Genomic DNA, 10,654 nt, shown 5'->3' with positions numbered 1-10,654 from the left:
TTTCTCACATTCTTCATTTGTATTTCAGGAACATTCAAACATTCAACGTTCTCACTTTTTTCTTCATATTTTAATATCAAATAGTCCAATTTTTTCCAAATCTTTCATATGAATCAAACAACTTTTGAAATGCAGAAAAAAATATTTGAAATGAACCTTTTGACGCCATGTTGTGACGCAGTTAAATGCTCTAAAATATTTGCAAGTAAAGACACGCTGGGAGCTGTGCGATCTTATCTGATCCTAGACCAACACAGCCAAGCAATAAAAGTGTCAAATCGTAAAAGGCCAATTTGTAGTAAATTAGTTTATAACCCACTTAAGAAGAGTCAGGAGGTAGTCTTTAAAACATTTAAGAAATAGGGTAACCACCGGCCATAAATCCATTGAAGAAAAACCAATTCGCCGCTAGATTCTTCTGTTCTTTGGTTTCAATTAGCTTAAATTTTAGTGCAGACCGTTCCTCTTTGAGTAATAAAATCAGCTTACCAGTTGAATTCACTTTTACCATTCTTAGGGGCAACCTGCAGTTTCAGTTAGCATGCAGCTAATCCAGAAGGAGTTGGCAGGAGGGGTTGAATTCCAAGCTCCCCCAGAGACCTGCGAACGTCTCTGAGGTCACTGGATCTCCCCTCACCTTTCACTGTCTCTTCGGGACAGCTAGGGTCCAAGATGACCCGTCCAAATTCCTTCGGAATAGGGGAATTTCAGGAATAGCCTGAAACTCCGTCTTCTCACTGCTAAGCCCCGCCTTTCCCCCCCGATTATTCCTGTATTTTCATCTTGCATCTTTATCTATCTAGGCAACTTTTCTAATTTTAATAAATGTTTGTTGATAAGAATCACTGAATATTGTTTCTGGGATACCTGGTATGTTTTCTTTTAAGATAGGAGCCAAGGTGGCGCAGTGGTTAAATGCAGCACTGCAGGCTACTGCTAGATTAGCAGGTCAGCGGTTCAAATCTCACTGGCTCAGGGTTGACTCAGCCTTCCATCCTTCCGAGGTGGGTAAAATGAGGACCCAGATTGTTGGGGGCAATATGCTGACTCTCTGTAAACCGCTTAGAGAGGCCTGAAAGGCCTATGAAGCGGTATATAAGTCTACTGCTATTGCTATTTAAGATGCAATGCACTTTTTCTGAGTGGAAGAGCTCAGAATTCTGGGTTGTTATTATAATTAAACATTGGTTACATGTTTCTCTCTTTGAAACCCATGGGATTGCAAGGCAAATGAAGAAACGAGGGATATTATTACTATTCCCCATGATATTCCAACCATGGTTGGAAGCCACAAAGCTCTGTGAGTTTATTCAATGTTGCACTGCCTATTTCTATTTGAAAAACAGAAAAAGTCAGGTCTCTTGGACGTATTTGGAGACATTCAAGGATCATGTTGCAGACAGGGATATTTGTATACAGAAAGAAGCCATTCATGGAAGATGGTCATATTTCTGCAATCATTGTTTCTGTTAATGCCTCAAATGGTGTGCAAGGAATCCATACATCATTGTGACTTAGATGAGCCTCTTCCTATTCGTCACACATATCATCAGCTTGGAAATGTTAATATTGCTGGCATTATTTCTGTATTCTCAACATATTCTGACCCCATTGATTTCAGTCAACATCCTTCTCAGGGATTTCATGATAGACTTATGTAAGTACACCATCAATTTATTTTCAAGCTCTGAACCTTGCTATTCAACCATATGATGATCAAAATGTTCTCTTGTAATAACAAAGACTCCAGAAACAAACACATTCAATATATTTTCTATCAATTCCCATGTAAAGTTGAAAAAACCCCAAAGAAAGCCGAATCTTTATTATAATAAATCACTTCTAAATATGTATAAACATAGATGTTGCTGCAGATTAATATATAAATATATAACTACAACTGGGGGGGAGGCTATATGTATTTATCATGATAACTTTAATCATTTCATACTTACAGTGCCAAAATTCATCAATTTCATTGTGGATATAAACAGTTTTTAGAAGATGGAATTTGATATTGGGCCTTTTTCATGTATTTAAAAATAATTCTTATAATTTCAAGACAGTGCTCATCTTGTATTAAAAAATAACTCCAGATTCTAGAGGGGTATATTGTTCTGAATTTTTTAGAATTCAACTTATTATACTACCAAAGGTTTAAACCTGTGATATTGTGAAACAGACCCTTTTTAATGTATTATGTAATTTTTGCTACAGAATATTGTTTCAGAATTACCAGCACATCCTTGCCTTAGCATTTGCTATCAAAGAGATCAATGAAAATTCCCAGATCCTACCCAATGTCACTCTGGGCTTCCAGATTTATAACAGCAATTTCAGTCCAACTTGGACTTATCTTGCCTCAATGATGCTTCTCTTAACTCAGGGCAGATTCATCCCTAACTACAAGTGTGGGGTCCCAAAACATTTGGCTGGAGTCATTGGAGGACCTGACATCTCTCTCCATATGGCAACTCTTCTTTGCATCTACAAAGTCCCTCAGGTAAGATATGTTGAAGATGTATGGCACTACCTGAAGAAATCTACACTGTTAGCCTTTATAATAAAGTACATGGCTCAAATTCTATACAACCTTTTGATAGATGATCAGTTTTAGCTTGTTGCTCAAATATCACCAAATAATAGAAACAATTTTAGCCTGTTGATGAAATAAACCTATGTAATCAAAATGATGTAAGACATGTGAACCCCAGCTCTTGGGAATCCTTCTGAACCTGCTGCAAAGTCCTTTTGCATGGTTCAGACTATTTTTTTTTTTCATTTATACTTCTCTTTCAAATTTCAATACATTTTCATACATTTTGGCAAATACCTACTTGTCATTTGTATTAAAAGAAAAGATTAGATAGTGGCATTGTGGTTGCTCAGAGGATGCCAATTTGAGGGCTCATTTCCCATCCCTGTTAAGTTACCCATCAAAGTGGTACCCATGTATCAAGTTGTAGTAGCTCACTTTCAAACTGCTGAGTGATTAGAAGTTACACTATGACAGGAGTTCAACGCACCCCACAGCAGCAACCAGGTCTCAAACATCATCCTAACTTCATGAGAACTATGAACTGTGCCTATCCCTATCATTTATAGAGAATTCTAGTTTCCAAAGGTGAAATAACATATTTTTTAAAAAATATTTTAAATATTTCAAATAATTGTAACATATTATTTATAGAGCTTCACCATTGATATCTAAATCCTTCTTCCACTAGTTGTTCCCTTGATTTTTATTTTACTTTCTCCTTGACAAAATTCTAGTACTTCATGATGAATTCGACATTTGTGTTTGCCAATTATTTTTCATCTATAACATCTTATGGTGACAGCATGAAGGTGTTTTCAGAGAACAATATGGCTTTGTATCTATCTTTTAAAAATCTTTATGTTAGACATAGTATATATGATATAGATCTGGGGCAAGGAAAGGAGTTCCCCATTCATGCAACATTCAAGTATCAAACCTTGAGTTGTCAGCTTTTCACTGAGGCAATACAGGTCCCTGAACCAATGTAAAATTGTGCAAAAGAAAAAGGGGAGTATGTTAAAATTACAAGAGAGAGAGATTATATTAATGAACTATGTAGCAACACAAAAAGCATTTCATCAATTTTATTCCAACTTTTATAAATTCTTCCCAATCGTTTTTCTTAGCTGACCTATGGCTCTGTTCCAGTCATGGATAAAGAGACTCAAGCAGTTTTCTTCCAACAAATGCTTCCAAATGAATCTCACCAACATAGGGGTCTCCTCCAGCTATTGCTCTATTTTAGATGGATCTGGATTGGAGTTCTTGCTGTGAATGATGACAATGGAGAGAAATTTGTTCATGAGGTGTTTCCTATGTTTTCCCAGCATGGCATCTGCTTTGATTTCATACAAGAGTTCACCAATGTAGCTTTTTATAGTGATTTTACTGATGCAGTAGATGAAGGAATCCAAATATACCGAGTTCTGATGAAAAGTACAGCCAATGTGATAATCCTGTATGGTGAAAGTAGATCCATGTCTACCCTGAGAACATTCCTCCAGTTTTCAGAAGTGGAGGATATTCCAAGGAAGACAAAAATCTGGTTCATAACAGCTCCGACAGATTTCACCTCAGTCTCCTTTCACACAACTTGGGATATCCATTTCCTTCAAGGTGCTTTATCCTTTGCAATTCACACAAAGAAGATCCAAGACTTCCAGAAATTTATTGAAAGGATAAATCCAAGGAATAATGAGCACGATCATTTTCGGAAAGATTTTTGGGAACAAGCGTTCAATTGTTTCTTCTACCATTCTGTGGCAGAGAAGTCAGAGAAAAAATGTACTGGCCGGGAGAGGCTTGAGACCCTTCCTACATCTGTGTTTGAAACACTCATGAGTGGCCAGAGCTATAACATATACAATGCTGTCTATGCTGTGGCACATGCTTTGCAATTTCTGTATTTGTCTAAGTCCAGGCACAGAACAATAGTGAAAGAAGGAAGAAAACAATTTCACAATCAAGTGTTGTGGCAGGTAAGACTTTCAGCAGAGAAGTGAAGAAACTTGGAAGGATTTATATTCTTGCACTTATCTGGACTTTATAATTTAAATCCTTCCATTCTTCACCATTCAATCAGAACTGAAGAACTCTTGGGTGAGAAAAAAATGTCTTTAAGGAAAAAAAACTCCAGTTTCCTTTTGAAAAAGCACCTTTTGGAATAGCTATGACCTGGATGACGCAGAATCTCTATAGTCAATATTCTGTAAGCATATCAAAAGTAGGTCTAAAAGTCAAATGAAACAATGGCTTAACCATCTGAAATATTTATATCATCATATTGAAATCACAGTGAAATCAAGGGACATGGTGGCTCAGCCACTAAGACGCTTGTCAATCAGAAAGGTCGGCAGTTCTGCTGTTCAAATCCTAGTGCCATGTAATGGAATGAGCTCCCATCACTTGTCCCAGCTTCTTCCAACCAGCAGTTCAAAAACATGTAAAAATGCAAGTATAAAAATAGGAACCACCTTTGGTGGGAAGGTAACAGTGTTCCATGAGCCTTCAATGTTTAGTCATGCCAGCCACAGAGATGTCTTCAGACAGCGCTGGTTCTTCAGCTTTGAAACAGAAATGAGCAGTGCCCCCTAGAGTTGGGAATGACTAGCTAATATGTGCGAAGAGAACCTTTACCTTTTTATTGAAATCAAAAAAGGCATTCTACAAAATTGTAAATGCATCTCTTAGAATTCCCTTCTGTCCATTAAAGTAACTGCCATTTCAAGTAAATGGTAAGTAAATGGAGATTTTAAGTAAGTAAGTAAATGCTACCTCTAGATCACGGGTGTCAAACTTGCAGCAGCATGTTTCCATCACATGATATATCGTGACATTTTACCCCTTCATGAAGCTGGGGTGGGTGTGGTCTGCACGTGATGCATCCAGCTGGCGGGCCACCAGTTTGATACCTTTGGTGCTCTGAATCATTCTTTTGTCCTAAATGTTTTGTTTTTGAATGCTTGCATTGAGTCAGCACAGTTCTTTCTATTGTTGAAAGTATAGTCACGCCCTCATTTTAAGGCATTTCTTGATGAGGATCTTCTCAAGCAAACCCTAAGTGGAGGAGGAAGGGCTGATAATATTTTGACATTCTTACTTAAAGTAGGATAATGGAGTGGTCCTTTTCCATCATGGATAATGTTTCATAGACCATTTGAGACTCACCTGCATTTCTACAAATAGATATTCATAACAACGGTGTATAATATAACAATGTATATTTTTAGAGCAAATGAATGGAAAAGAAATGGAACAGGTTTATATGCTTCCAGAAACAAGGTTCTAGAACAGGGTGTCAAACTCAAGGTCCGTGGGCCAGAGTAGGCCTATGGGATGCTTAGTTCTGGCCCGTGGGGCACCATTCTGGAAACAGTGAAGAATTGGGCCATGGTGCCTCTCCCAGAGAACATGGGGCTCAAGAGCCTGTTTTTGCTGGCACAGCACTCGGGACACAGATGCCCCCACATAAATGATGTCAAGCTGTCCATGTCGACCCTGGCCATGCCCACCTCGGCTCCCCAAGTTCAAACACAACCCTGGCATGGTCCTCAATGAAATTGAGCTTGACATCTCTATTCTAGAAGAAACAAGAGAGGGAGTGAAGATATTTTTTTATCTCAGGGTCTTAATAAAAGAGAAGCATGGCAGATGTTATTGTGGGCATACTTCTTGTACTCATGTACTCATGTGGGGTGTACTCATACGGAGTGAAAGAATCATAGGTTACAAAATTTAATTTAGGTCATCAGTTCTGATCCCTGCTTAGTGCAAAATTTCAAATTACATCACCATCAACAGATGTTGATTCTGCCTTTTCTAAAAAATAACAAGGAAAGAAATGTACTTTTGTCATCAATTCCTACTGCTAAATACATCTACTTATATATCATGACTTAGTTAGAATATTGTTTTCTAAAATTATTTCCTAAGAAATGTGAAATTTACACAAGCACAAAACCTGAGAGAAAATTTTTATAAGATGTTTTATAGATGGCATTTAGATCCTAAAAAGCTGGCTTCTATGTATCCGAATGTACAGCCTAAATGTTGGAGATGTGGTTCTCTCGATGCTACATATTTTCATATATGGTGGACTTGCCAAAAGGTTAAGGCATTTTGGATAAAAATGTGGTGGATCATGCAAAATATCTTTAAAAGAAGGATAAAGTTTACTCCTCAGTTATTTTTACTAGGTATATGTACTGACTTTACAGTGGTAGAGACAAACTTGGTTCTGCACCTAATAACGGCAGCAAGACTGTTGGTGGCACAATACTGGAAGAAGGAAGACTTGCCTACAACTCAAGAATGGACATTGAAAGTTACAAACCTAGCCGAGATGGCTAAAATATCAGCATATCTTAAAGACCACTCAAGTGAGAGATATAGACTGGAAAAAATGGATTGACTATACACAAAACAAATACGGGACTAAGAAATTCCAGATAGCCTATGCTTAAGATTAGGAATAATCTAAACTGCTCAAAGTTTGTGCAACAGGAAGAAGCTGAGTTCAACGCAGAGATGTTATTGACTTTCTTTTTTTTATTTCCTTTGTCTTAATATATTTTAGATTGTGTTTGTTAAAAATCTACACCATGTACGAGCTCTGGGAAGTCGGGGGGGAAGGGAGGTGGGTCTTAGGGGGAGGGGGGATATATAGTATGTGTTAGATTTTAAAGTAACACGATTGCACTTGTATACTGTTGCTCTTTAATTCCAGTGTAAAAATAGGACAAGCTGAATATATTAATAGATAGTAGAAATACACCGAAGAGAGGAGTAGAGGGATAGAAGAAAGAGTGGGAGAGAGGGTGGGAGAGAGGATTGGAGGGAGGGTGAGAAGGAAGGGAGGGAGTGTATTGGGAGAGAGGTGTGGTAGAGGGGGAGGGGAAGTAGGGTAGAGGGGAATGATGGTGGGAAGATGGAAAGTTGGAGGGGGGGCGAAAGAAAGGGTGTATGGAGGGTCGAAGAGGTACATTGGGTTTCTATTTTGGGGGGTATTATTGACAAGTGGAATGGCTGTGTTTATTGTTTAATGTTATATGGCCCCGGTTCTGTACAGTATATGTGTGACTGTACGAAAATGAAAATGGAAAATAAAACACATTTACATAGTATATATATATATATATATATATATATATATATATATATATATATATATGTGTGTGTGTGTGTGTGTGTGTGTGTGTGTGTGTGTGTGTGTGTGTGTGTGTGTGTGTGTGTGTGTATGTATGTATGTATGTTTTCTGAGGTTTTCGCGGGTGTTAGTATGTAGGTCTCTAGTTGTTCGGGTTTTCTCCCGCGTAGAATTGGAGATGTCTTGGTGACGTTTCAACGAAGTCTCATTCGTCATCTTCAGGCTGCTTCAGACTACTTCAGGTTTGGTGTTTGGTTCATATATATATATATATATATATATATATATATATATATATATATATATATATATATATATATATATATATATATATATATATATATATATATATATATATATATATATATATATATATATATATATATATATATATATATATATATATATATATATTATTTCCTAAGGAGAGAAGCAACCTAGAACTAAGGAGAAATTTCCTGACAGAACAATTAGCCAGTGGAACAGCTTCCCTCCAGAAGTTGTGGATGCTCCATCACTGGAGATTTTTAAAAAGAGACTGGACAACCATTTGTTTGAAATAGTAAAATAGAGTCTATAATATCAAACTATAGCCTTATACATACAAATATATATATATATATATATATATATATATATATATATATATATATATATATATATATATATATATATATATATATATATATATATATATATATATATATATATATATATATATATATATTTTCAATCTGGCTTAATTAATTGCAGCAGTCCAATGATATATTGCAGTTTTATAAAATTTTCACTTGGGTAATATTTTTCTTAGAAATTACGGTACATATTTTAATTTTATTTCAGTAATGTGAAACTTTGGAATGATTGTGGAGTTATTTGACTTTTTAAAAAAAAAAATTGTTTAAAGAAACATCCTCTAATTTGTCTCTTTCTCTCTCTTTACATCTCTATCAGCTTCATTCTTTTCTGAAAGGTATTACATTCAACAACAGTGTTGGTGAAAAGATCTCTCTTGATAAAAATGGAGAATTCATTGGTGGATTTGATATTATCAACTGGATCACATTCCCAAACCAGTCCTTTCTTAGGGTCAAAGTTGGAGTGGTAGATCCCACAGCTCCACCAGACAAGTTCTTCAATATTTCCATAGATTCCATCATGTGGCCAATAGGCTTTAATCAGGTTAGCTGCTTGAATATAGATTGGTCAGCCTTCATTTATGTAGCATAAAATATCTTCACCAATGAAATTTCCATAGCATCAGTTTTAACTAATCTAAGTATAACCTAGGGAAGGAAAAAAATATATATGCAAGAATGCTTAATTTCTAATGGCTGTTTTACAATGCTGCATCTTTTATTTTGTTCCCTGTTAATTACAGAATCAATTCACTGGTTTTGATGTAAAAGATCTATTCAGTATACCAGATTTCATCAATCTAGTGACATCAACATTTAAAAAAATGAGAAAATTTATTTAATCAATATAGAAATTGCCTTTTAACAAATGGGGGTGATGGTTATAGGAAAGCCACCAATCCCAATCATGATAGATATTAAGTGAATTTGTTTGAGAAAAAATACATCTCAAAATAGTGTCATCATGCTACTTCTGCTTATCAATATATTTTTTATTCTGTTGATTCTACAGTAACAGTATCTCTCCAAGTACTTCCTTTACTCTGTGCATCTTAAAATATTATCTTCATTTATTGATAGGTATTACCTCTATCTTTATGCAATGATCCTTGTGAGACAGGATACAGCAAGGTGAAGAAAGAAGGACAGCCTTTTTGCTGCTATAATTGCCATCTGTGTCCAGAGGGGAAAATATCCAAGGTGAAAGGTAGGAAATTTCCAAGAAGAAAGGGACTAGGGTACAACACTAGGTATAAGTCACTATATTGATTCCCCTGTGTTCTTTTTCAGACAAGGATGATTGCTCTCCATGTCCAGATGTTCATTATCCAAACCTCCATCGAAATATGTGTATTCCAAAGCGGATCAGCTTTTTGTCCTATGAAGAATCTATAGGGATCAGTCTAACTGTTCTTTCCTTTTGCTTTTCATTGAAGACAACTTTGGTGCTTATAATTTTTGTTAAATATAAAAACACCCCCATTGTCAAAGCCAACAACCGGAATCTCACTTATATTCTCCTTGTTTCTCTCCTCCTCACTTTCCTTTGTGTGTTTTTATTTATTGGGAGACCTGGTAAGATTGTATGTCTCCTTCGACAATCTGCTTTTGGACTCATCTTCTCTGTGGCGGTTTCTTGTGTATTGGCCAAAACCTTTGTTGTGGTTCTAGCATTCATGGCCACCAAACCTGATTCCAAATTGAGGAAATGGGTGGGTGGAAATATGGTCAGTTATATTATTCTTTCCTGCTCCCTTATTCAGTTAAGCTTTTGTGCTGCCTGGCTGATAATGTGCCCACCGTATCCAGATTTTGATGCATACTCCATGTCTGAAGAAGTCATCCTGGAGTGCAATGAAGATTTGGTCATGTTTTGCTGTGTTTTGGGCTTTATGGGTTTTCTTGCTCTGGTTAGCTTCTCCGCTGCTTTCCTAGCTAGGAAGTTACCTGACAGTTTCAATGAAGCCAAATTCATCACCTTCAGCATGTTGGTCTTCTGCAGTGTTTGGCTGTGCTTTATTCCAACCTATCTAAGTAGAAGGGGAAAATCTGTGTTGGCTGTGGAGATCTTTTCTATGATCTCTTCCAGTGCTGGCTTACTGGTGTGTATCTTTTTCCCCAAGTGTTTTATCATTCTGATGAGACCCGAATTAAACAATAAACATCAACTTATGAAAAGAAAGTTGTAAACATTTATCTGTTTACCTCTGATTTTGTATATGTACCGATATATTTTGATTGTGCTTGGAAATATTTCTTTTGGGAGAATTTTTCTTAGGTAGAACTGATTAAATATACAGCAGTCTCTCTGTTCTCTCTTTTCCAAAACTG

The 10,654-nt window shown here is 36.4% G+C and overlaps 1 protein-coding gene across 1 annotated transcript; it reads left to right on the top strand.

The window, feature by feature from the left end:
- The first annotated feature begins 1,277 nt into the window (after window positions 1-1,277).
- LOC148046520 (vomeronasal type-2 receptor 26-like) lies at window positions 1,278-10,512 on the top strand. The gene is made up of 6 exons (XM_087714807.1): window positions 1,278-1,300; window positions 2,218-2,503; window positions 3,667-4,518; window positions 8,640-8,867; window positions 9,404-9,530; window positions 9,614-10,512. The coding sequence occupies exons 1-6, from the start codon at window positions 1,278-1,280 to the stop codon at window positions 10,510-10,512; spliced, it is 2,415 nt and encodes an 804-aa protein (XP_087570933.1).
- The last annotated feature ends 142 nt before the right edge of the window (window positions 10,513-10,654 follow it).

Source organism: Thamnophis sirtalis, unplaced genomic scaffold (genome assembly GCF_051295495.1).
Source record: "Thamnophis sirtalis isolate CommonGarterSnake01/CBP01778 unplaced genomic scaffold, rThaSir2_p1.2 scaffold_4, whole genome shotgun sequence".
NCBI classification, from domain to species: domain Eukaryota; kingdom Metazoa; phylum Chordata; class Lepidosauria; order Squamata; family Natricidae; genus Thamnophis; species Thamnophis sirtalis.
The sequence above is the reverse complement of the archived record's forward strand: the minus strand, read 5'-3'. Positions and strand labels throughout refer to the sequence as shown.